The sequence below is a fragment of the Dermacentor albipictus genome, chromosome 6, assembly GCF_038994185.2.
Source record: "Dermacentor albipictus isolate Rhodes 1998 colony chromosome 6, USDA_Dalb.pri_finalv2, whole genome shotgun sequence".
Taxonomy (NCBI): Eukaryota; Metazoa; Arthropoda; class Arachnida; order Ixodida; family Ixodidae; genus Dermacentor; species Dermacentor albipictus.
The window spans coordinates 112964643-112992623 of record NC_091826.1 but is presented as its reverse complement, the minus strand read 5'-3'; the positions used below and the strand labels follow the sequence as shown (position 1 = coordinate 112992623).

At 43.8% G+C, this 27981-nt stretch overlaps 1 protein-coding gene across 2 annotated transcripts in view; it reads right to left on the bottom strand.

The window, feature by feature from the left end:
* LOC135913295 (dermonecrotic toxin SPH-like) overlaps nucleotides 1-24609 on the bottom strand; it is a 37040-nt gene extending 12431 nt beyond the window's left edge. For both annotated transcript variants that reach the window (XM_070541263.1, XM_070541264.1), the window contains exons 1-4: nucleotides 24535-24609; nucleotides 18898-18983; nucleotides 12888-13128; nucleotides 3068-3196 (exon numbers count right to left, since the gene is read on the bottom strand). In XM_070541263.1, the coding sequence (XP_070397364.1) occupies nucleotides 3068-3196; nucleotides 12888-13128; nucleotides 18898-18942 (415 nt within the window). In that variant the 5' untranslated portion in view covers nucleotides 18943-18983; nucleotides 24535-24609. The remainder of the gene's footprint in view (nucleotides 1-3067; nucleotides 3197-12887; nucleotides 13129-18897; nucleotides 18984-24534) is intronic.
* Between the last annotated feature and the right edge of the window lie 3372 nt (nucleotides 24610-27981).

Sequence of the window (27981 nt, the reverse complement as noted above, 5' to 3'; positions counted from 1 at the left end):
TTCTTCCGCCGGAAGTGTTCCCACCACATACAGATGGCACTGAGCCCCATGAACCGGTGATGGACCGCCATGTTTTGAACGTATGGGCTCCTATGGAAGCTTCGCTACAAGGTATATTTCCTTGTTATATGTATGCCCTCCGTTCGGCGCAAGCTTACGACATGGCGATTGTTGGGTTCCACATGGGTATTTGACAAGCGTAAGCGAAAGAAACACGAAATGTGACGTCATCAGCAACAACTTAGGTGCTACCCAGTCGCATGTACCTATGGCTATGTCATTTTGTTTGGGTTAAAACGACGATGACATTTCAACTACGCCGAAGAAATGTGAAAACATGACGAATTTGTATGATGATGAAGTTGTTACAAGAACATACGTTGGAAGTATTCGGGACAGTGGGCCAATCTCGGAGTTAGTGCAACCTAACACGACGCTTCAGAGCGGGAGCTGTTACAAGGATAAACGAGAAAGTGGCACGTGGCGCACGTGCCGTGCATTTCAAAGAGCTGGCTGGCTTTAGAATGTGAGAAGTATGTTGACAATCGTGGCCCAGTCAAATAAAAGAAAATCGATCGTTTCTTAGCAGTTACAGCACCGGGCTGCTGTACTTCAAAGTAGAGGTTGAATTCCACCATCGTTTACGCATTATTTTCTTTTCGATAAAGTGAAGCGACACAGGTACCTACTACCTGCCTGCCTATCCATCTACCGCAAAGTCCCAAGAATGAGACAAAGATTGCTTCGCAATAAAATAAATTGTGCAGTTAAAAGCAAGCAGTACTTAAAGGGACACTAAAGCGAAACAATAAATCAGTTTAGACTAATCAAGCATTGTTTGAGGACCCTCCAAGCAGTCATTTCAAAAAATAGTATGATTATTAGATGAGAAAATGAAGGTCCAAGTACGCGCCGAAACCCCAGCGCCGGTACGTCGGCATGACGTCAGGGATTCCAAAGTACGTTTTCGCATTTGGGCCGCGTTGGCTGAATAAAGGTTCCCGAAACTTGCCATGTTTGCTATCTGGTTCCTTTAGAACACAAAGTAGTCAGTCTGTACCGCTATATATAATTAGTAGGCCCTAGAAGATGCCATCAAAATCCAAGCCGTCACAGCCCCAAGGTGCGGGAACTTAAGTAGGCGTCGCCACCCGTATTTCGTTTTTGCACTTTTTCTGCCTTACCAAAAGTCTTATCGTTGTCAGTGTGGGGTTTTTGGTGTTGTAGGACGTTAATTAACTGATGCAGAAGAGATCACTTTTCACTTTAGTGTCCCTTTAACGCGCAGGTGCCAATATTGTACGTACGCTGCTTTGTACAGGAAAATTTGAGCAGCTGCCTTCATGAGCCCTGTCTTAGTGATGGGATCGTCTCTTATCAAGTTTTGGAGCACGCGCTTTTCGTAAATTTTGCGTTTTGCGATCGCTCTACTTTTTCTTTTTTTTTTCTTTCTGCAGGCGTGCATTTGTGCACAGTGGCTTGCGTAAAATTTATACGCTTCGTCAGTTAATACCGCCTCATTTAAATACGTGTTGTTTCGAATGAACATATAAATCTGTATAAATAAAAATCCATTTGTGTTTTCATTTACTTAACATAAACCGCACTGAGAGAAAAATTGTGATAAACCGCTTATGGAGTTGTCAACTTCCTGTTAAAGTTTTGGCGAAAGCACAGATCAAGAAAACAAGAAAATTATTCAAATGATCAACTATATGTACAACTCATAAAAGCAAAACATCCCAGAACAAGTATATAACTTAAGAGGAGCTAGCTAAGCTAAGTATATAGCTTAAGAGAAAAGCAGAACGTTTTGTTAATAGGACTTTTTGGACTTTTGCTACACGTTTGTAAACATTGTATCAAATGTACGTAAGCTGCAAATGAGTGATAACATTTGTTCACTTTACATGGTCTAACGGTTGCAGTTTAGAGTAATGCAATGTCTGTTTTTGGTGCAAAGATACAAATTTCGAAGCTTCATGCCCCTACTTTTTTTTTTCATGCTTGCCGATTTTTGGCAATTCTTATAAAATCATGAGGAAGCTAAACCAAGCTCCAGCTTCTACAGTCACTATAATGTAGCCTTTTCTCCTAAATAAAACCAATTTCACTCAAATCGTGCCAGGTTAGTCCAGAGAAACGTGTCTGCGTTTTACCTGTACTTTAATAAGCGGCATCGCAGTTGGGCACGAGATAAAGCTTGCTCTAAGCTACAACCAGAAATGTCAGGCAGAAAACCAAAGTAACTGATCTCTGTTATCCGCGAGGTAAAAATAGAAGAGCAGAAGGACTATAAACACTGGACATGAACCACAATCTGTAGTTTGAAATGTCCTCGACGAAGAAGAAAATAAAAATAAATAGAAATGGTAACACAACATATATAATCTACAACAGTCGCAGCCAAACATGAAACGTATCCAGCCGAAAATAACAAAGAAAGAACAGTTTGCAGCACACACTGCATCGCCTTAGAAAGTTGCAAGTAAACGTTTCTGGTGACCTTTATAAGTCCTTTATGGCTTCGCTTCCCTCATTTCATTCTGGATTTGTAACAAATAACTCGACTAAATATCGACCTTCCTGCTAATTCTGCCAATTACATATTTGGTACCCGTTCCTACGCGCAACACCACATGAGGAGTACGATTTACGATTCATTATTCTTATTAAAATATAGAGTTTTCCCGAAATGTAAGCAAACAAAAAATACAGCTATAAAAAGTTAAATGCGTTCGCAAAAGAATTTGTTAGATATTATGTAACCTACCGCTGCGCAGGAATAGATATTGCAGCGCAGGTTAAACCACATATTTTCCTAAAATAAACTGGCAATTTAATTCACCTAATTGTACAGTAGGTAACTGTATTATTTTTCTACATGCAAATTGGTCGCACGTGTCATGAATACTCTCGTGGAAACTATAATAGTAACTGATTGCAAGGGGCCGCGCCATAAACACTACTAAATGATAACAACCCACTTGCATTCATTCAGGTGAAAAAAATGCAAGGATCACGAGTTTCGGAAAAGATGAAGTGGCCAAAGAATGTAATGACGAACCATTGTTCCACAGGTAGCGCATCAAGTTATTTGCCAGGCTGATACCGGCCTCGTATTTCCTGCCAGGAGGAAGGTTGCGAGTCTTCGTGTCGATGTAAAGAAGCTGCAACTTGCCGGCGAACTTGCCACCTTACGTTGATGAGAACAAGAGAAATTAAAAAGGGGTGTTAGCAGCGACACAATTGTAACTAAATAATCATGGTGCATTCGTAGCTAAAGCTCCTTTCGCACAACACTCTATGAGGCTTACGGCAATCGTCAAATCATCTTACGACAAATCAACAGTGTTAACTTTTTGGCTTAGGACGGGCATTTATTTTATTTATTTAAATAATGTATTTGTTAATATAATTATTTACTTGATTAATGTATTTACTCATTTCTTACTCTTGGGCTCAAGCACAGCGGACAACTCAAACTACTACAGGCATAGTACCGCACCAATTTGCTTCAAATAAAACAGGATATCAACCTTTCCTGTCCACGGCTTTTATTAACCTCAAGTGTACTATTGCCTTAATTGCATTTTTAAATATTATTGTGTTGTATTCTGTGCTACATTGTATTTATGCTGTATTTCATAATAACCTTAGGCGTAATGTTGTATTCAGTGCTGTATTTTTCAATATTAGTATTGTGTTGTATTAGGCATTAGAAGTATCCTTTTGTACCTACAATCACCTGTATTTGAACATATGTATAATATTCCTTCACCCTACTTTAATGCCCAACATTGGGCGCTGTAGGTATGTAAGTAAATAAATGAAATAAGTAAATTGAATGCAGAAGAACTACCCATACTAAGTAAGGCCTTTTCGTTTTGTCTTACTGCCCTACAAGGGCACGCACTACAAGATATTCATGTCCTAGGTTACTGTACTAACTCAGGACGTTTGCCCTGTCGCTATCACCAGGCAAGGAGAAAAAAACTAAATGTTACGCTGGAAAACTTAGGAACGTCGCGTTTATTTCGGATACCCATTGAATGAGATATTAGCCTCAACGGGTGACAAATTTTGGGAAGTATATGCACTTAACAGAAGCTTGTACAAAACAATTCCAGCAAGAGGTTAGTTAGGGAGAGTTAGTACTAAACTTTATATGCATGCCAGGGCCAAACAGAAAGATACGACACACTTTCTTGTTGCGATCACTTTCCACCGGCGCACATTAAAAATGAAACTTTAAGGAAATGCTAACAAAACAACTTGCATTACGGTACAACTGTCCTGCAGCCTTTGATGTGAATGTACAGGCGTTGCACAGACAATGCACCTAATTAAACGTTTACGGTTGTAAATTACCATGCACTCACTGTGTCGTGTAGTGGAGTACAATATCTGTTCGCGCACTTGCCTAGTTCGCCTAGGTTTTCCACAAATTGAGTGAACGTATGACGACATGGCTTGCAAAGACGCGCGTCGCAGACGATAGTAATCCAACCCATTCGGCTTCAACGTGCATGTCGTTGTACCCTCGACGGCAGTGCAAACTTTATCTTGTGGGTGCGGGTGAGCAAATCAGCAGGTGCTTGGCCCCATCATCGAAAATGTACCTCCCGATGACAATGATTGTAATGATGATGATGATGATGATGATGATGACGACGACGACGACGACGACGACGACGACGACGACGACGACGACGAGGACGATGATGATGATGATGATGATGATGATGATGATGATGATGATGATGATGATGGAGTTTTATGGCGTAAGACCGAAGGATGGCCAAAGAGTGCCAGGGATGGCTGTGACATATGTAAATCATGGTGTGGTAAATGATATGGAGAACTTGTATCGTGGCTACATAGAGGCCTAAGATCTGTGGCTGTGCACGTGCGTAAAACAGATGTATCAGGCTTAAAATTCTGACGACCATTAGGGGTCTTGTGGATATAGAAGATGTACTAAAAAAGAAATACACTAAGACTGTTTTCCACCTGTAGGCTGGTGGGCTTACAACGGCGTGAATGTTTTAGCTTACGACAACCACACAGACATCACACCACGTCGCCTAAACATATATTACAAAATTGCTCACTTCTGCCTGCCCGTTCCATCACACTCAAGGAGGGACTATGGCGTATGTGGCACTGCTAAGGTCTAGGTGAAGGATTGGATCCTGGTCGTGGCAACCTATTGCAAGAAAAGAGAAAGCTCTCGTGCACTAAGATTTAGGTGCATGTTAAAACGCCAAATTGTCGAAAATTATTCGCCAACACCCGCATTTTTCCTCCTTGACGCCGTGCCTCGTATCACACTGTGGTTTTGGCGCGTAAAACAGCGAAGTTTGATAATTTAGTTATTCGCGCTAAGTGGTCCTGACAGCAGCGCAGCTGACACGATAGTGATCATCACATTCCCTACATTATTTTCCATATCGCTAAAAGCAAACACAACACACTGAACACGACACACACAATCGTCACTAGAAATTGCTTATAACGGCACCCATGCGTGTCGTGTTCTGTGTATCGTGTCTACTTTGAGAGCAGTTTAAAAAATTTTCTGGTAAACCACATCAACTTGTCCAGCAGCAAGTCGTTATTCGCCGCGCTGTTAATTAGGTCCTTACCAAGGCACCATTACAGAAAAGGTAATAGTTTCATTGTTATAGCACCCCCTGCGTTAGACTTTCGAAATGTTAATTTAGACAACTAAACCTCCGTATGAAGATGTTGTACCTGCAGCTAGACACTTTGCCAAATCTCGAATTTCGTTAATTCGAGGTGTTAAAATTTAGCGGCAAGAATATTTTCACTTATTCCAAGAAAATTCCTGGTGGCTAGTGTCCTGTCGGTAATCACTCATGAATAAATTCCAGGAAGGTAGGGTTGTAGTATCTCGCCTATGAAGCGCCAGCGCGTGCGTTGGAGATCGTGTTTAGAGCAGTGCGTCGGCGCGGCTCATGGCTTCCGAGATTTGCGTGTGTTGCGTCTCGCGGCGCCGTAAATCTTCGGCGCCCGTGGCTGACCGCGCTCAGTGCCCGCAGCCAGCATCCGATGCTGCCTACAAATAAAAAGAAAGATTGTAGAGAGGTTCGGATGTTCGTCCTATTAATAAAAAAGAAATATCGCAGATTTGCCAGTGAGTGTAGCGGGCGATTGATGGCGATAGCAAAGAGACAACTTCAAAAAGTAACTTTCGTAGTTTTATCAGCGTCCCGAGCCGTTCAGGCAAGCATGAAAAGATCTTACACGATGACTCCGATAATGATGACATCGCACCGTGTCTCGGTAACTTTAAATTTCTCCAACCGCCAACACTACAGGCGTGGTAACGCAATGCGTATTCACACGCCGACCATCTCGGGTCGACCATTCCACTTGCTGAAAATTACAATAAAATACGGCCTGTAGCCCGCCTGTGGACAGCCATGCGCAGCCCCGGCAAGTTTAGAAAAGGAGAAGCACGCGCTTATGTAAGACCGCAAACAGTACGCCTCTCCTGGTTCTAACCCACACACCTCCCCCAGCGCACGTTTGTCAGGTTACCGAGCGTTCACCACCCCACAACTTTGCGCTGACAGCGTGGTCAGAGCTCTCGTGTTTTGCCGAGCTGCCACGGGCCCCGCGGCCTTCAGAAGTTATTTTCCAGCATGACAGAGGGCGCAGCGGTATTTCGTCTATAGCGCGTCCCTGCGCCGCGCGCTTCGACGACGTTTTCGAACACTCAAAACTTTTCATACGGAAGCACGCGTGCAACTTGCTTGTCCTTCTATCGACATATCTATTGTTTTTTCCTAGATTTACCCGCCAAGCAGACACCCAGTATAAGTATGAAACGGCTAAAAACTTCATTAAATGAGAAGTCTCACAAAATTGCTTTGTTTAATTCCGAAAAAAACAAAATACGCGGTTTTCAATGGAACTGAAGTTGGGAAAAGAAAATAGTTTGTTGCATCGCGAATCTTATTAATAGAAGTACGTTATACACAGGCATGACTGTGTAGGTTTCTTCAAAAAATTATGCACATCTAACACAAGTTTTCTATGGAGAGCGAAACCTAGGTAGAGTGGATCAAGTGATGCTATAAAGTGCACATGTTCTCAATGCCTTTCGCGATGTGGCAATTAGAGCAAGAGCTCAGTACTCAAACTTCGGCTGCGATGCTCAATGCAAAGAAAAAAATTATGTCTTCTATAATAAAGGGTGTCCGACGTAAGTTGAGCCAAATATCAAAATTTGCAAATGCCACATAGCTGGAAAGAACCAACGAAATCTTGTTTGCCGTCTTTTTCAGATACTCAGGTTATTCTTTTTATTCATTCTGCCCAATTAGATAATGAGCCCTAAATAATTAGTCAACTTTTCAAATAATATAATTAGATTAAAAGTGTCAATGAGATAATTGTAGACCAACATGAAAAACTCCCGACACAGCTTTCTTTGTGTTATGTGCTAAAAGAGAGTGTTTTTCCGAGAGTGAAAGAAGCCCACGAATGCACGCAAACTGCCTAGGGGGGCCAGTCGCGGGGCACTTTTGCGTTTATTTCGGAGTCGTGTAGCGTCGAGCAACCCGCTTCAAGAGTAGCTTTGGATTCACACAGCGGGCGCGAAAGTGCCTTAACCCGGTTGCAGGCATTTGCGCGGACGGCACCGGAAGGAGCGGTGGGTGGAGAGGGCGCGAGGCGTTCAGCGAACTTGTCGTGAGCCTCTAGATTTCAGAATCTTTGACAGGTGGTAAATTACGTATCGAACCTGACGTGGACGGCATCTGTTCTTTATCGTCGGCGCTCCAACGCACGGAGTGGAGATCGAGTCATGTTATATGCGGTGATTTCGTGTGTCGCGCAGATTGCCGTTATGATAACCACCTGCCAGAAAATTGGGCCAACTATCCTGTATCTAGGAGAAAAAGTGCAAAGCAAGACCTTTTGTGCAATAAATAAAGGATTGCGCAAAAAACGGCTTCATTATTTAACGGAAACCTCAATGGTAGTCGCTACAAATTAACGTCACTAATTCATTACTTTCTTGGGAAAACGGAGGACTTGATTCTGCTCATCCAAAATTCCATTGACACAAAATTATGGCCAGTTCCACTCTGTGAAGGCTGTTGGAACTGGAGAGCTGGTCTATGCGTTTTCACGGAATGGAACACTGGCGGTAGCTCTTCTTTAAAGGGCCCCTCACCGGGTCTGGCCATCTTGAGCTGACAAGCGCAGAGCTTACATTGCGCGATAGCAATCGCGTCTGCAAAGTATTACATCGCTACACGGCGCGGAAAGGCCTGAAATTTCAATCCGTACGCCATTTCCCTCTTCACTCACGGCGAATCCGTCGGGAAAGGGACGGTGACGTATCGGGCTCCTGCGCCTACGTAATCGCGTCCGCAGTGTGACGACGCTCGTGGTTGCGCAAGACTTCGACAATTATTCAAGACATCTGTTATCTGTGTGTGACCTGTTGCTTGAATTGATGAATTGAAGTTTAGAGAAATAATAAAACATACAAACGGAATGTATGCGTGTTTTTTGTTTCACCTCGCACCGAAGCAAGAAAGATGTACTTCCGCTTCGTGTGCTTGTTCCCACGCTCGTGCGGTCACGTACACAGATATCGAAACTGCCATTTTCTACCGTGTTCAAGCACGTGATCACGCTCTGCGATCCGCTTGTTCTGCCTCAGTATTCGTGTAGCACTCACTTATATCGCTAGTCATGTTTCCTTGTGCACAGCAAAGTCGTGCGCTGTACCAACATGACAACAGCTCGCGCGCGACGCCGTCGGCGGCAATGAGTAGCACCGAGAAAAAAAAGAGAGCAACAAAAAAAAAGTGAAGGCGTGGCCTGTGACGTACGCGTCACTCAATCCTCGAGGTCTGGTATGGGAGAACGTAGGGGAGGAATTTCGCTTGCACAGGCTAGACGGGGCGGGTGGAGAGAGCGTCTTGCTTGGCAGTGGAGCCCGCTTACTGAAATCATGGGTTCGCGGTACTGAAATATTTCTGTCCCGGATATTAATGAGCCGATTTGAAAAATGTTGGTGGCAGAACGCTCTTTAAAGGACACGTAACAACATCCAGCGTATAACCGAAATTTGCATGGGGCCTGGTGAGGGGCCCTTTAAGTTTGCGTTGTAGCTCATTCACTATCGGGGGTTCCGTTTGCGTTGCTTGGTCTTGCCTTACCATGGCAGCTTGAGTTGCCGGGTGTTTCGTGGGCTCCTGACGCCATTGCCACCGCTTAACACCTGATGGGCACGCCTTTCTTATCGCTGTGGTGTACAGCGAGCGGCGCACCTATCGGCTGCAAGTCAGTACCGTTCGCGAAGACCAAGTCAACGCAGCTGCCCCTAATCGTAGTTGGCTGCTTGCCCCCCCCCCCCCCCCCCCCCCCGCACAGCTAAAACATGTTAATCCAAGCTTATGCATGTGCTGCATAATCCAGTGCTCTCGTAAAATGCTGATGTTGAAATCCCCAACACCTACAACGGGCACTCTTTCGCAGCATGCCACGCAAGCTCTCGCTGGCGCTTACGCCGGGCGGCTTATTCTTCGACAGTATAAGCAGCCTTGGCCATCCTCGAAGAAGAACGAATGCTGAGCAAAAACTGGATTCTTTTGTTTATACCCCACTGTGCCTCTCACTGACCTACTTTGCGCAAGCGCTCATTGGCTGCCTGACTCAGTTGCGCACGTCTCAGCGCGGCGCAGCTGTCTGCCGCACCCTCGCCCCTCTCAGTGTGGCGCAGATACCTGTTTCACTTTCACCCTTCTCGCTCTCAGATCACGTGACCAGCATGACACCAACCAGCGCGACGGCACAGGGTCGACCAAGAACAGCCCTGCTGTTAAAAGTATTTTCCAGACTTCCATATACTAGAACAGACTTGTAATCAGTGCTGACATTCGGATATGATGTTCCATTTCATAAGATTGGTGCTAACTGCGTATTTTGATTTTTATTAAGTTACTGACAGCTTGCTGCATGCTTGTTATACACTACTTGGGAACGCTAGTCAAGCCATAAAGAGTGATTGTATAATTTGGCCGTTATACTCACCGCTTGGCTTCATGGTAGCAGAACAGTTCAATTTGTTCGACCTTCTCCAATAACCCACCGCTCTGAAAAATTCTTGCGGTAACGCGCTCCCTCTACAATCTCTAGTGTATAACCATTAGTTGCATTGGGGCCTGGCAGGGAAATTTCAGAGCCTTCGCTGAATTTCTGCATATCATATATGCCGACATTTGCCTACAGTAATATTGCACTTTTATATTGCTTCTTTACTGTATTTATTTTGAGGTATGCGAAACGAATAGCATCAAACTAGTTAGGATACACAAGGAACGTAGTCAGATTTATCTAAAGTCCACATCGTTGAGCATCTGTCAGTAGCCCCTGAAGAAAATGCATTCCCGTCTGTTAGAGACGGAAGGCGTACGTGTTGACCAAGAGTCGTCTATCAGCTAATCATTGGGCATTGGCGTGTTTACGCTTTTGATTTACCTCTTTTTCCATTTCATTTCACTTCGTTTTGTTACCTTAAAGACCCCTAATAAAATGAGTATTGTACTTATCCCTCAAGAGAAAAGTGTATAATAGCTGTGTCTTACCAGTGCTCACCTACGGGGCAGAAACCTGGAGGCTTACGAAAAGGGTTCTGCTGAAATTGAGGACGACGCAACGAGCTATGGAAAGAAGAATGATGGGTGTAACGTTAAGGGATAAGAAAAGAGCAGATTGGGTGAGGCAACAAACGCGGGTAAACGACATCTTAGTTGAAATCAAGAAAAAGAAATGGACATGGGCCGGACATGTAATGAGGAGGGAAGATAACCGATGGTCACTAAGGGTTACGAACTGGATTCCAAGGGAAGGGAAGCGTAGCAGGGGGCGGCAGAAAGTTAGGTGGGCGGATGACATTAAAACATTTGCAGGGACAACATGGCCACAATTAGTACATGACCAGGGTAGTTGGAGAAGTATGGGAGAGGCCTTTGCCCTGCAGTGGGCGTAACTAGGCTGCTGCTGCTGCTGCTGCTGCTGCTGCTGCTGATGATGATGATGACTGCGATTTCGGGTAGCGTTTAGGCCAGGCACAGGGGCGAGTACGTCAGGGAGTGGAAGTGAAAGACAAAGGGTACGTTATTTCGTTACGTTATTTACGCTGGTTCCAGATATCGAAGCCCATTCTAGGTAAGAGCATTTTACACGTATGAGTTCACTACGTGTCGGAACGTACATCAGGGCACGTCACGGCGCACATGTCTGCAGACGTCAGGAGACACCACTGCCCCAAAGGGGTCCGTTTTTGAAACAGCCGTCTTCCCTAGATAAATAGACTAGGGAACCGAATGTCTGTGTCTCGGCCAATCACGAGCGTTGAATCGTTCACATCATCCTTCTCATGACGTCGCACTGTTCCGCCGAACTCCTCCTGGTGTGTGGTGTGATCACCCCCGCATACGAGGCAACGACGTGGAAAACTGGGAACCTGATGTCGACGCCGTTTCCGCGGAAGTCCTCGACGTTGGCGCCTTTTATCAATTAGTAGCCTCTCTGTGACGGTCCGCTTGTTAGGGTCACGTTCAGGTAGAGTGGCCTTCGCGGTAACTACCGCTTCCACATAATTCAGCAACTCTTGTCGCCTAGAAGTCTGTTCATTTGTTTGCGCGTTATAGTCTACGTCGGGCCCTGTCCCCGTCTGGGCGCGAGCTGATGAAATGAGTGGCTCGTGGGACAAGTTCAAGGAATGGCTCGTCTCTGTTTTGAGACGTAACAGTACCTAAGTTATACAAATATGTTAAAAAGTGTGAGCAATTAAGCGATACAGACATAGCAATCAAGCAATCCAGATTTTACCATCCATAGCCCAAAGGAAGAACTATTTTATAATCTTTTATTTCTCACGGTTGGAGTAAACTTGACATGACAAATGACAAAATTGTAACCATGTTGTCATCTTTTTGTTGCCCCACTGGAGAGAATATCTGTGTATTTTCCTATGCGAAATAGCTTTGTACATATGTGTGCTTTCTTTTTTTATTTTGTTGGTTGTGGTAGGTGAAGTATAGTTTTAATTTGATTAAACTCCTAACAAATATCTTAGTACGGGTAAATGTCGCACCAGAACCGCGAATTTTTCTTTCAGTAGATGCTTCCTCATAAATGATAATATGCAGTTTAAACATCCCACAAATTGAATAATGTTGGGGTAGTCCTGTAGTACATGAGACCACGTGCCCTGTCAGCTTCACGAAATCGGTACCCAATACAAGTGACAAAAACTCAACTTTAATTGTGCCTATACGATTGCTTTTAAATGTTTGAAGCGATATCACTTGGTAAATATGGCCAACCGCCTCGAGGCATTCATCATAAACTTCGAAGATATCCCTGAATATTACGAGAAGCTCACTGTTCTGTGCTCTTTCAGAAAGCGATCACCTATGCAGAAGCGTTGCACCGTGGGTGGTTCGTGCTGCGCGACTAAGTTAAGCGTCGAAATATGAGTGTGGTGAAATAAGTATGGGAGCTTTGTCCAAGAAACGTACCACAAGACACCAGGCCCAATTGTTATCATTACCAGACAGCGCGTGATCTGAGGATATCGTCTACTGCTCCTTTTTTAAAAAAAAAACGACTTTTTTCATGGTTGCTTTGCAAACCGTGATCGTGCATATCTTTTTGACAGGTTCTTGATTCCTGAGCCCGCGATACGCAAATATAGCTGCATGGAGCTGACTTAGTGATCAAGCTTTACGAAGGCGGTAATTGCTTTACTAAGCTGAAATTTTCAAATAATGCTGCGTGTGCGAAACTAAGGTTAGAGCAGTTGATCACTTTCACGGTACTTGCATACTTACCTTCGTTGACGGCGTCCCTCAGATACGCCAGGTACGCAGTAACTTCGGCGGATTTTTCGCAGTCGCGTCGGCAGTCGCAGAGGGCACCATGATAGAACTTCAGCGCCGTCCCGTCCGAGGCAAACCTGAGGTCAGCCTCGACAGCATTCACGCCCTGTGCCACGAAGTTGTCCACATCGGCCAAGCTGTTGGCCATGTGTCCGAACACGTAGAAGGGACGACGTCCTATAGACGCAGATGCCTACAAAGCAGCAGCAAAAGTTTATTGGTTTGCTTTTTAGTTCTTTATTCACAAACCGCCTTAACTAGAAGTTATTTATCGACATCGCAACATATCTAAAGGATATCGTGGTTCTATCCGTGTCCCCGCGCCATAGCTTACAATATCGAGATTGCAGAGTACCCACAAACGAAGCATATGTAAATTTCAGTAAGATGGCTTTCCACATCCTTCTTTATCTTTTACCCTAACCACCAAGTTGCCGTTAGCAGTATTGTCCAACCTGGGATGCCTCTTTTAAAAGCTTGAACAGCGCAGGAAACGAATGACTACGGGAATCATGTTCCCGCGCCGCATGTTGACAGCTTAAATGCGATTATTTGGGAGCCATAACATGCCATAGAATCTCCCACAAAGTTGGCGTTTTTCTCCTGTTTGGGAATCTACGCTTCAAAGAAATACGAGGAATTTGGTAAACTGGGCTCTTATTCTATTTTCAACAACTTTTGAAAATAACTGATGCAGTTTTAAACTCGATTGGCCTTTTTTGCTAGAATTGCGTAGTACATATGTGGTTACATACGGTATCTACAGAAAATTATTCCGCGCTTGTAATACGGAAGAATGGAAGAATTGGTGTATGCGCTGTACTTTTTGCATTCTAAAAAGTTGTTGCTATGAATTCGCGCTTCCTTTCCCAGAATATCTTTCTAATTAAAATTTTAAAACATTCCTTAATCACCTCTAATGGTGATCGGTGCTACTCTCCACGTAATAGTAATAATAAAGAGAATAATTTAGTAAACAAGAAATAACGTCATAGGTGTAAAAAACAGACAGAGCTGAATTGTACTACAGAGTAAGTTAACAACATATGTAGTGATAGGTGCAGCGGCAGGGAGATGTTAAATATTCGAAAAAATATAGGCCCATAAGCTTACTTTTAGTATTATATAAAATGTTCACCAAGATTGTCTCCAATAAAATAAGCGCAACATTGGACATTAGTCAACCAAGGTAACAGGCAAGTTTCAGTAAGCGTTACTCTAAGATAGATCACATTGAAGTCCTCAATCAGGTAATCGAGAAATCCGCAGAGCAGGAAATGGTTTTCATAGATTACGAAAAGGCATTTGGTTCAGTAGATATACCTACACTCATAGAGGCATTACGTAATCAAGGAGCACAGGCCGCTTACGTAAATATTTTGGAAAGTATCTACATGACTTCCACAGCTACCTTAATTCTCCACAAAAAGGTAGGAAGATATCTATAAAGAAAGGGATCAGACAGGGAGACACAATCTCTCCAATGCTATTCATTGCGGGCTGGGAAGAAGTATTCAAGCTATAAAACTGGGAAGGCTTAGGTGTAAGGATCAACGGCGAATACCTTGGCAACCTTCGGTTGGCCGATGGCATTCTTCTATTCAGCAAGAATGCAGACGAGTTACAACAAATGATTGAGGTCCTTAACATAGATGGTGTAAGAGTGGGGTTAAAGATTATTATGCAGAAGACAAAGATAATGATGAATAGCCGGGCAAAAGAACAAGAGTTCAATATCGCCAGTCAGCCTCTAGAGCCCGTGAAGGAGTACGTTTACCTAAGTCAATTAATCACAGGGAACCTTGATTACGAGAAGGAAGTTGATAGAACAATAAAAATGGGCTGTATGCCATACGGCAGACTCGTGAGCTCCTGACTCCTGACTCCTGACTCCTGAAAAGGAAGGTGTACAATCTGTGCATTCTACCGGTGCTCACAAGTGGGGCAGAAACTTGGAGACTGACAAAGAAGCTCGAAATCAAGTTAAGGACAGCGCAAAGAGCGATGTAACGAAGAATGTTAGGCGTAACGTCAAGAGACAGGAAGAGAGCGGTGTGGATCAGAACGCAAAGAGCGATAGGTGATATTTTAATTGACATTAAGAGAAAGAACTTGAGCTGCTCAGGTCATGTGATACGAAGGTTAGACAATCGGTGGACCATTAGGCTTACAGAATGGATGCCAAGAGAAGGGAAACGCATTCGAGGATGGCAGAAGGCTAAGCGGGGTGATGAAATAAAAAAAATTCGCGACACTAGCTGGAATCGATTGGCGCAGGACAAGGCTAATTAGAGATCGCAGCGAGTGGCCTTCGTCCTACAGCGGCCACAAAGATAAGCTGATGATGATCACGATGATCTACTGATAGACACAATAAAACAAAGAGAAACAAAAGCAAGGACAGTCTGCTTCACGCAATATACTCAGTTCAGACACATGCGCCTATAATTCCCTTCGGGGAGGCCTTAGTGAGTCAAGGTGTTGGCTCTGATTTTCTCTCGATGTGTCCCAATACATATCTGACAACATCAAAATATTGGGTTTTACGCACCAAAACCACGATTATGAGGCACGCCGTAGTGGAGGACTCCGGGAATTTTGACCACCTTGAGTTTTTTAACGTGCGCCTAAATCTAAGTACACGGGTGTTTTCGCACTTCGCTCCCATCGAAATGCAGCCGCCTTGGCCAGGATTCGATCCTGTGACCTCGTGCTCAGCCGCCCAACACCATAGCCACTGAGCAACCACGGCGAGTAAAAAGCTGATGAAGAGGATGAATGTTTAAACTACAATAAAGTGGCGTTTCATTGGATAGATAATCGCTGAAAGTCATGAGACGAAACGTCGAATTCTGCAGGCGTTGAAGTTCGCTGAGGTGAGTAAGGTATGTGTTACCCCAGGCTGATACGCAGTAAGATAAATAAATGGCTGTGAATGTGTGCATGATAAAGGGAATGGATAATGTGCGGCTGAAAATATGAGCGGGTTTTGATTATGGTGCGTATTCCAAAAAAAAAAATCTTACAGACAAGTGACTGCGCATGGAGATCGAATTTCAGATGCTTGTCTAAAACTATGGCAAGAAACTTGTGTTCGGAATCGGAGACTGCGCCGTTTCGAAATGAATAAGAGACGGCTGTCTACTGATCGCACTAGTTCTAGCTACTCGGAGCTAGTGGAGAGAGTTTTCTTTGCGTGTAATAAAGTTTTGCCTAGCAGCATAACGTTTCCGTGCCCTTTAGGCACGTGTACATAACAGCCAAATGCACTTCAGTGATTATCCATTCTGGGGGCATTTCGCACGCGCTGTTGCACGCTGCCGAAATTTGTCGACGAGTCATCGCAATATAAGCAAGTGGAAACTGACCAATTGGAGATACCGGCGCCACTTTCTTCATCCGGTTCTCTACATACAGTGTGCTAGCTCGGCCCTTCCGAAACGTTGCCCTCTTCTGCACGCTTCTCACCTCTCGCCCGTCAATTATATTTGATGGGCGATTTCTTGAGATAAGAAAAATCTGCCGCAGTAGCAATGCCATTCGCTTTGAAACCAAAGTGCTCTTTTATAAAGACGGATAGCGTTTGACTGGGCTGTTAAAACAACCTTGAGGATCGCCTTCCGCGCTTGCGTCCGTGGTTGCGTACATTCGACGTCCGGAGACATGAATAAAATGAGAATGGAATAGCTTTACGTTATAGCGCCCTTGCCTAGGGCCTGTCTTTCCTTTTTATCAAAATAAATACATAAATATATGGAAAATGGACAACATGCAGCAATGAATGAGAGACAGCAAGCGTCATTAGTTGCTTTAGAACAGCAACACTGGAGAGGAAGAAGTTCGGCATGCGACTCACTGCCTTGTGAAAGCAACGTCAGGGGAGACACGCCTGTGCAAGATATCCAGCTGCAATGGCGTCGCAGATGTAATGTAAATCAAATTAGGTGTACACCTATGGTTCACATATGACCAAAGCTATCTAAACAAATTGAAAATGAATCTTTAGATGTGATGCAGTGAAGCCCACTTCTAGTTTCCTGCCTGGGGCTTTGCCCATACTGCATTCCGCAAAATATGAATTCCACGAAATATTTTTTCTTGATTACGCCTATTCTTGATTTTTTTTGCATATTTAGGAAGAAAATAAACTTTTTAGGCGGAGGTAATATAATTTGTCTCATAACTAAAGGGTTAAACAAGCAAAGTGTGTTCAAATGAAGTGTTGAGATGCTGAAAAGATGACTGAAAAAGCATTCTACGCAAATATAAGTAACATTCCAGCGAACAAATTCTTGCCACGTAACAGAGATGGATAAGTAATTTATTTGCCTATTGAATTGGCTACCACCCGTCCTAGAAAACACGTATGCAGTACAAGAACTGCTCTCCAAATCTGATTAATATCCTAAAGGCGTAAGCAACATTGTGTGAAATCGTGCCAACCGTATGCGCTTAATTTATCCACGTGCAATCGCAGGTTGTAAATCAACTGAAATCCTGACAGTGAAGGTCGAAGATTGGTGTGTCCGAAGGATTCAAAGGAATTTGCATAGCGCAGGCTTCGTTCCCCAGACAACACACCTTTACAAGTAGCTGAGCGTGACCCCGGCGACCACGTATTATCATTTAGACAACCGGTGGGCAAGCGGCGGCAACGTGGTTTTCAACCCACGACCTCCCGCAGCCGCTGCGGACACTCAGCTCCAACGCCCCGGCTACAGTTCTAAAACGTTCTTCATTAAATTTGCTCAATCAATGCAATGTTTAATGAGATCGCAAACTAGGTGCCATAATGTGCTTTCTGCATCTTTAAGTTTTTTTCTTAATGTGGGTATATCCTTTTTAATCATGGAGAAATGTCATATATATGTATTTCCCGTCTGCATCATTGCTTTATTGCCGCTGCAGAATAACTGAAAGAAATGCGGAAATAGTAACATTTATTTGCTCTCATTTGAGTAAGAAGGTAAGCTGGAGTCGTGTCCGTCACTACTGAAACACACTCAACGTAAATAATTTCAGTTTTAAGTTATTAGGTCACGTTACCTGCACATAGTCTGTGTATTCATTGCATATTTTGCATATTTCGGTTAGTGTACTAATTATATGCGGAACCAGAATGGCTAAAAATCGAGAAAAGTTTGTAAGCTCCGACTTCTGTTTTTTTAAATATGTTATTTTAGCATACTACTTATACAAGACGTGACGTATTGTACGCGCGAAGCCTAGGAAGCAGCTTAGCCGACTGAAGAAATGAATATACCGGGTATTCCAGCAAACACTCTCAAAAATTGTTTAACTTGCCTGTGGCAGATACCACGATTCTAGTCCACGAGCTAGTCTGCTTGAAGAGGCGGACAAATCGCAAAAATTTACTGGTAAGATTTTTAACTAATTACCTTATGGCACGTATTGCAATTTAGACATTTTAGCGAGTGAGATTGCAAGGTATACTCGCTTGAAATTAATTGTGTGCATAACTCCATTTTCGAAGTATGTGCCGTCAAACTTGCCGTAAAAACGAACTCTCGTTTCACTTAGTTTCTTAACAAAACGTCGTTTTATGCATTGAAGCACAAAAGTAACTAGAACGCCAATGCTTTTCTCAGCAAAGTTAAGGCATATATATCTCGAAACTGGTGTCAACCTGAGAATTCGTCCCAAGTGTACCCGCCTCGAGAACTTCTCTGCTAGAATTTTTAAATTGCAACATGTGCCATAAGGTAATTAGCTTAACACTTAATTTGTGAAATTTTGTGAAATAATTGATTATGCATATCCATTTTTTGTGTAAGTAATGTCCGCCTCCTCGAGTAGACCATCTCATGAACTATAATTGTGCTACCTGCCACAGGCAGTTTTTCAAGATTTCTGAAAGCGCTCGCTGAAACACCCCGTATATACTTAACCACCTCCATTGCTCTTCCTGCTGCCCCAAGGAACAAGTGTGACAAATACTTGCACCACGAATTGACAACAAGAACAGGCATGTCGCTTCGAGGAACATTATTCCGAGTCTTGCTTTCAGTAACCGTGCCTCGAAATTATCTGTAAAAAATAATAAAATACAAAAAAAATGTTATTGCACAACAAACTATTCGTTAGTCATAATGCATCAACAGCCACATATAACTAAACCGCATCGACCAGTCGAACACATTTTATTGCTATAGAAATTATACGAAGATGTCAGGCGAAATTCCACCATCATCCTCGGCGTCGCGATATTGTTTCGCCACAGGTGTAAGTGGGATAAAATTAGGCCCGCACGCCGTGCTATGTAGGTGCAAGGGCAAGCGTGCCAAGGTGAGCCGTGACGTACAGTGACTTGATGTCGCGCGCGCAAAGGTAAGGGGGGCGGTGGGGGAGGGGGGGATCGGCGCGTGTGCTTGACGGTGGAGGACGGGGGGGCTCTTTTATTCCGGCCACAGCTGTGCATGGCGGTGCCGAGCGAACCGAGCGAAGCCGAGCGAAGCCGAGCGCACATTATCTTCGAAGTCATCTGCGCTAGGTGCAATGCTTGGCCACCCCGAGATAGCTGGCGGCTTCGTGCGTGCTGTGCTTTCGCGTGTCTAGTTCTAAATAAAGCGAGAGGGTGCAAAAAGGGTAATTCGCTGGCCGCTCTTCATTACGTTAGCGTGCTCATAGCGAGTGTCCGTGGTCGTATAGTCAAATGCGTTCGCCTTTGCCTCTGCGCGCGTGACAACGGGCTTGTTAATATAGTTGGTAAGTGTATCTGTACAGCAGTTCATGCCATAAATAAAGTGACTAACCTTGCTTTCCATGGCTGTCTATTATTTCGCTTTGACACTCAACGTTTTGCCGATGTGAGGAAACATGTGAGTTTCTTGGGAATTTAGGGTTTTACGTGCCGAAACCACAAACTTATTGTGCAGCTCGCTGTCGTGGGGGAGCGCGGAATAGTTTTCACTGCCTGTTTTTTTTTTTTTCGTGCTCGCATTGCACACCAAGGGATATTTGAATTTCGTTCCTGTAGAAATGGGGTCGCTATAGCCCGTATTTGATCACACGACGCACGGAAGATTTTGTATCTTCGTCAAGAAGTACACAAGAAGCATATTTACGCGGTGCTTTTTCGTTTTGTATGGACATAGTCAATCAAAGCATGTCTGCTTGAGCTTCACAGCAGTGCACCGTCCACTGGCATCTCGGCTGACATCAGCCGATCGAGATGCGAAACCATAGCTTGTCCACCGCTGCAGTCACGGCCGACAGCGCTTCCGATCCAGCCGCAAGTCGTCGCAGCGCGCTTATTTTCTTGGCATAAACATTTTATGGATCAAGTCCTGGCCGCGGCTGCCGCATTCCGATGAAGGCGAAATTCAAAAACGCCCATATCCCGTCCACTGGGGCTCGCCAAAGATTCCCTGGCGGTCAAACTTGTTCTGTAGTAATACACTATGGCGTGGCTCATAATCAAATCGTACTGCTGGCCCATCAAATCATGGAATTCAAAGCCCATTATGTGGACACTTCAGGTAAGTTTCTGCCTTTGTCGTCAATAACGGGTCGTCAGGGCATTCCATATAACGTTCAAGTGCCATATGATCGCGAAAGCACGCCTTATGTTGCAGGTGAAACGGTAGGTGTGTGAAATTGAGGCAAGAAGGATGATGGCTTGATTGCAGTGCGCAAGGGAGGAGAGTGGGAAGGATGTGTGCCCTCTTCAATAACGCGCTAGATGTATCGCGGGGGTATGTGCGCCCTAGCCGGTAAGCGGGGGGAGGGGGCCCGGCTAGCGCACTTCTCCTACTGTGGCCGCGGCTACACATGTCAGAGCTGAAAGCGAGTGAGCGCGCCCTGCCTTGGGAATAACATTGCCGTTGGTGGAATGGCTAGGTGGCCGGAGATAGATGATGGCTTCGTGTGCACTGTGTTCCCGCGCACCTATAGTTCTTGCTGAAGCCAAATAAAGCCCGAAGGACAATTCACTCTACGCTCTTCATCACGTGAGCGTCCCGATAACGAGTGTCTGTGGTCCTAAAGTGAGATGTTTTTATGTTTTTCTTTGCGCGCGTAACGCGACGGTTGGTAATTTAGTTAAACTAACAGGCGAATGTCACCAGTAGTTTATGCGACGGGTAACACTACCATCTGTATTACTATCTTATACCTGTAGAATAGTTTGCTATCCCAATCAAGGCTTCACATTTCTAGCGAAACTGCGACTTTTTGTTATAGTTAGCCCTCAATCACCATATTTCGGGCAAGAAGAAAGATTAATCATTCGCGAGAGCAAATAAACGTTTTTCGTCATCATCATCATCAGATTGCGATGGTTCCTTCTGATGGTCAAGTAATAGTGACGGAGAGCACGGTGCTAAACGCGTGGTGAAGTAGCATGCGTAGCTTCATATAAAAAATGAGTAAGTATACTTGAATAGAAATGAATGTATGGTGCAGATACTAAGATGGGTGTTGAGAGAAATCGGTGATTTGTGCAAAGGGCTTGATTACCCGAGCATTCTGATTCTTTCCTTTATGTTATCACCTAAGCTATTATTTGTGGAAGAGCTTTCGATAAAATAATTACTAAGGTTAACGGTTTCATTCAAATAAGTTATTCAATCAAAGCATTGGGCAACAAAGTGCACGGAAGCTTCGCTTTGACAAGAATGATGATGATGGACTGACTACAACGACAAAGCAGACATAGTAGCGATGAGGCACAGTCGCGACAAAATCGCAACACAGTGACGGCGACAGAATGAGGACGGTGGAGCGATTACGACGTCATGAAAAAAAATTATCATAATGAAATGTAGACGATGAAACGACGACTGCGGCATGAAGACGACGGACCCACGTCGCGTTTGTGTCAGAGTTTACATGTGCGCTTACGTAAATCAAACTGCATAAGGGGCAGTTTTGAACTATGTGCGATACCAGACCATCGTACATTACTTTCCTGCAGATACTGTGAGCAGTGATATGGACGTCATGTTCCTCATGTCTACATAACTATCGTCATCACTTCACCTCTTCATCTTCGGCACGCTAGCTCATGCTCTTTAAATAAAGCGTTTGTTCTACCGTTTCGCCTCAGTTCCCACAAATATATTCGTCGATATGCTAAGCGACCCACCAGATAGCCACGCCAAACCCATATGGGTAGACGAAAGCTTCGCTTGAAACGCTCATAATTACAGTGGGTATATTTTAGCTTTATCTTCAAATACAACAAACAATATCAAACTCTCTGTAGTGGCGAAGCACAGCCACTCCTGCCTTCCGATGCAAATTTTTAGATGAGCAGTCCTGATCTAAAATTTTCATTGGGTGCAGTCCTATCCTTCAAGCCTTTCTTTTCACTCCAGTGCTTTTGTCTATATTCTGTCAACAGAAAATCATTCTACCTTGTTATTTTTCAAGTGGTGGGAAATAGGTTATTAGCCCTAATAGGAAAACATTTATTGTGGTCTTTATTGCGAGCAATGGCGATAAAGTAGACTGAGCGCCATCACGTGTGTGAAACATCGAAATATCGTTTGCCACACCCTAATGTTAGACACACCCATGAACAATGCACTCCTGATATACATCCTTTGGAAAATAAACTACAAGAAACTTTAACCAAACCACTGCGTCAGATAAGTCGGTGCTTCTTGTTCAGTTCATTTATGTGCTTCGGCATGCGTTATTTTAGCGGACAAGGCAAATGCTTAATAAAAAAAAACTTTGTTGAATTTCTATTTCTTTCCACATAATTTACAACCATGGTATGCTTTAATAGCAACACGAGTTTTATTTTTTTATTTTTCTACACTAAGTGCAATGCAAAATATTTCTAATTAAATTTGACAGACATCCTTATGTAATATGGCACAGGTGGGAGTCGTGATATACAAAAATAAGTCTCTTATGCCATGCGGCTAATTGTGGGGAGCAGGTCTTGCACTCGTCAGCCGGAGTAGACGCGCACCTGCTTTGCTCTGCCTGCCTTCTAAACCTGCCTCTAGTAAAAAATGGCGTACGTCAAAATAGGCCGGTTCGCTCTGTATTCCGACTAATGTCTCTAGATCGCAAATAGGCGCATTGAGTTCCCGGTTTCTGGCATGTTCCAAATTTCTAGAGGTGCCTTCGGAGAATAAAATGCAATCCAGTTCCTTATTAATGCGGTTGTCCTGGCGTTTTTCATATAAACGACCATATTCACACACTGTGTAAATTTAATTAATTATTGCCAATAAATATTTTTAGTTTGGTAACGCTACTTCATCACTAAAAGTGGGTTTGTCAAAGCACATAAAAACATTTGTCCGATGGTATCTGCGTACTCTGGCGTAGTGTTTACTTGTGTCCCGTACTACTATACAAAGAAACCGCATCCGTCCCCATGCCTCAGAGATTCAAGAAATGCAGATCTTCAGCTTAAACATAACGAGTGTGAACGACATATTTTTCGTATTTCACATTTTGTAGTTTCCAAGAATCATGCTGGGCTTTGTTTGACGAGAACCACCTACCCTATCATTTTCGACCTGTCGCGCGAGGACAACGACAGTGGCGTTCCGCTACTGAGCCCGCTCAAGCTCGCGGGCTGGGATTCCAACGCTCACATTACGATGGGGACGAAATCGAGAACGCTCGTTCGCTATGCAGTAGTTTCTCGTTTCTTTCCGCGAAAAAAGTTTATTGAGTGAATGAATGTACGCACCGGCAGCGCCATGCATCTCGGAAGTTACGCATAGGCTTCATGGCGGCGATGTTAAATGGCACCGAGTGCTCATACGGAAACACGAAAGACGAACCTCGTTGCCGTATACGCCTCATACATAACTCCTTTGGACGGTGGCAATACGTTGTGGCGCTATATGGATTCAATGCTAAACGTATAACAATCGACAGCCATAGTGAGATGGATTCTCGCGAATTTTTACCCTGATGTTCCTTTGGCTCCTTCAACGCGGCACAATATGGTGTCCACTGAATTGCGCTAAGGAATGCTTCTTCACACCTATACAAACCAAGTACCACTGTTAGCGTCCTTTCCCTTCTCCTGAACCCCTTTTGCATCCAACGTTTCATTGGTATACCAACTAAATACGTTCTGTAACCAATGTTGTCTTCCTGTTGGACAGGAGGATCGACACCGGATCAAGAGCAGGTTGCTCGACGTGTGCGACTGTCGCTTTGTTTCATGACAATCGCTATTACGTACAGCCCGCCTGTAGTCATCTTTTCGTAAAAGCATCTGGTTCTTATAACGTTGGTGACACAAATGCCTGTTGCTCGTTCTTATTCAGCCGCGCACAAAAGTACGGATAACATTTGGCAGGCAAGCTGCACGATTTTTCAGAATAGAGGTTAAGCTGCGGCTGAAGTGTCCACCGGCTGCAGAAGAATTATTGGCCAAAGAAACGCGTGTCGTAAATACTAGTGCAGGTACGTAATTTCGAGCTGCAGCAACTCAATTTGCGAAGAATGGAAAGACGCCGCTATCGTTGAGACAAAGCTTCGTTTGTGATATTCCCTAGAGCGCACACAAAAAATATTTACTATCACGTAACGAAAAGCTACTTTGAACTCAGCTTCAGTATTCTGATAATGTAGGAGTTCGAAAGCACTCGAAACTTACCTGGGAAAAAGCAGCATTAGGACTTATGCCTCAGCAGGTGCTAAGTGTGTTTTCGTATGGAATGCACTGTCAGGCCTTCATCACACTGCGTGCAAACCTCAGTCTGCAACAGCATCACGTATATGAAGTGCGCGTCATGTCTCCACAGACAGGTGAGTAAATTTTGTGACGTACATGTGCTACGATATAACTGAGAGAGATGAGGCGTAGGCAGCAGCTGCTGCAAAGTTGTCGTTTGCAAGTTACCCCTGTTGCGGCCGCTTCGCGAGCCATCATTTGTTGCTGTGCACTTTCGTAGTCCATTTGCAATAGGTCAGAATATGAAAGGATAGCTGTTCTAAGCCAAACTGCATCACATTTCAGAGGTCACTGTTTGAAAACAGATTAAACCATTTGTTCCGAATAACCTGTACACCAACGCTTCTTCTGAAGAAAAATGGGCAATAACGGCGACTGGCAAACACACAAACTAGTTCGCAAATTCGCGTTTTGTCACAAAGTATGCGACGGAACCGCTATGTAAACGTACGGTTTACCCAAGACGAACGATGCAATAGTTGCACCAGACGATCTATCATGGCGCATCCTTTCTTTATCGAATGCTTCCGTTTTGTTTGGAACATGCTTAAATACTTTTCTCTTTGATGACTGGTACGACTAAATTCAGATGAATGAAAACACAAACAAGAACCGCCAGCCGGCGTCGTTTTTTAATTCCGATGCCACTTGGGTATGATTCTATTTCTCAGGTCAACGAGAACTTGAAGGAAGCGGCAAAAACAAGTGAGAGGGGCAGGCTGGCTGTCCAACTCAAACGAAAGTCAGAGACGTATGTACTGGGCAACCTTGCGCTTACAAACAATACATATAGCTGGGATGCTGGAGGAGTGACACTGCCAACATACTCGGTGCTCCTGTAATCACACTGATAAATCAACAATAACCTGATACACACATATATATGTATATATATATATATATATATATACTGACCAATATGCGTCTGATGTTTGATATAGTTCAGTGTGGCGTTATGAGAATGCTGTCCCAGTAGACAAAGCATTAGATAACAATGTAACGTCACCATGACTTCACCGCTTGAGGACAGTGTCACATGGCGTGCATGTTTACGTAAAAGTGAATGCACAGTAACACATATGAACTGTCTAATCGAATAAAGAAATGAAAAGTGCCACGAGCAAGAAACACGTGGCTAGGTTTATTATCACGATTGGTGAACGCCTGTTTGTACGAAAGGCACCTGTCGTGTGCGCTTTTATGCAGATGCGCGCCTGGTACAAGAAACTATTTTCTCAACAGCAATCTACTCTTCTAAGCAGTTGTTCAAGATGGATATTTATATTTCTCCGACTGATGTCGCGATCATTTACTGTATTTCATATCTCGCGCGGTCTCTCTCATTTCAATAAACCACATTGTGCTATCAGTCAACATTCTTTAAGAGAGTGGATGCGCCTAGATTAGCCACAATAATATTCTCTAATTATATAGATAATTTTGTGATGAACACACGGGCACTGCTTGTAAGCTGTGGTAATCTTTGAACTCCATGTTTGGGCCGCATATCTTGACGACAGTAAACGAAATACGGCGAAAGGACCCAGTGGTTAATATCGGCATGTTTATGTGTATGAAAATGCAAAGAAAAAATACAAGCGTACAATAAACGATTATGAAAAATGTAGACGTTAAGGCAAAGTTCACAATTTTTTTTCTAGCTCTGATCTCTAGAATAACAACCCTATGTACATATACGTGAAGGTTACACTCGCGCTAATCTGGCGTGATATCGCGATGAACATGAGCTGTCATGTATTTGTAAATATTTTTCTCATGGTTTTATGACAGCTACATACTTACGCAAACTGTTACAAAGCAGTCAGCTGCAAGAATAATTGCAATTATTTTTTTTCTTTGCTCTAGTATACGTGCTTTCTCACCGAGACATTCAATACAAGTTGAATGCAGAATAATAAATCAACCTGCTCGAAGGTCTCTTCCTTAAGTATAAAAATGAACCATACAAGCAAACCATAACCGCTTTCTTTTACATATTTCACGAATTGTTCATGTAAGCTGAAGTACACACAATCGAGAGAGAGAGAGAGACAACTCGTTTTTCAACCATCGAGGCGCTTTCTCTTGTGACCGAGGGCATAGTGTCCTCATTCCAGGACTCGACTGGCCATGGCTGCTCGACGAACTTGCTGGACGAGCGCTTCTTGGCCCGCCAGAGTATTGTCACTCAGCTGTTTGTCCCACCGCTCAAATGACGTGCTAGGCGTCTTTAATTGTTGAGGTTTGCATCCACACACACCCCCCCGACATCGTCGCCGCACCCGGGTTGCCGCACCCGGGGCAGATGCCGCGATTTGTTAGTGCGGTCATTTTTGCTGTATCTGTATTGGCAAAGAGAAAGGAAACAGATCGCGAGACGATGGTCAGCCATCTAGTCAGCCATCTTAACCACACTGACTCTGCTTGTATACATTTTTTAAATACAGTCTGTCTATACTGTCAACATCCCCGTAACAATGGCCTTTGAATCGCGCTACCATACTCCCCTTGAAAACAGGCTGGACATTGCGAATGAGAGCTTGGCCGCTTTAGGTGCGACGATATCGACCCCAGCATTTCCATTAAAACGATTATATAGTAAGTTTTGACAGTAAAATGGCATACGGGATCATAGTAGCAATACAAATATTTTCAGGAACGTGTGTATTGCAAATGTCAAAAAGAACACAGCGACAAAACAGAGTCTACATATATATTGATTACAGACAGCGAAACAATGTCATCACAAGAAACTTCACTGTGTCAAGGAAATTACCTGCCTAGCATACTGTACTATTAGAAGAAGAGCTGCTTCCACAAAATTGAACCAACGACCTCACCAAGCGCAGTTAAGCCGTTTCTAAACTGGAAAACGATCCCATCACTCAAGCAATAAAACAACCAAAACAAATGAAATTACTGTTTATAACCAATATGTGTCTTTTCACAGAGCTGACCCCATTTGATGTTTTAAGTTGAAACAAGAGTTACACAAAGGCCATTGTCACCTCGGCTAAACTACGTATTTACTCAACGTGAAACTGCAATGGCAGCACTGCCAGCTCTCCGTAACTAACTTGCACAACTACTGACGTGGTTGGTGCTGTTTTGTTATTACATGGCAGCCCACGTATGCCTAAACTAAAATCCTACAAGAATCCGTAACAACTAGACCATGGGATCAATTTCCTTTACCATAAGTGTTTTCATCATGGATATTTGAGCTGCATGAAAATAAATCTTCCGTCTCATTTGTTAAACTGTCGGCTATGACGTCACTGACGGTTTTCATTTACTCCATAGAAAACATTAAACTTCTCGCATGAAACGTTGCTTTGAGTAGAACATGGTATATTTGCTTAGAAAACT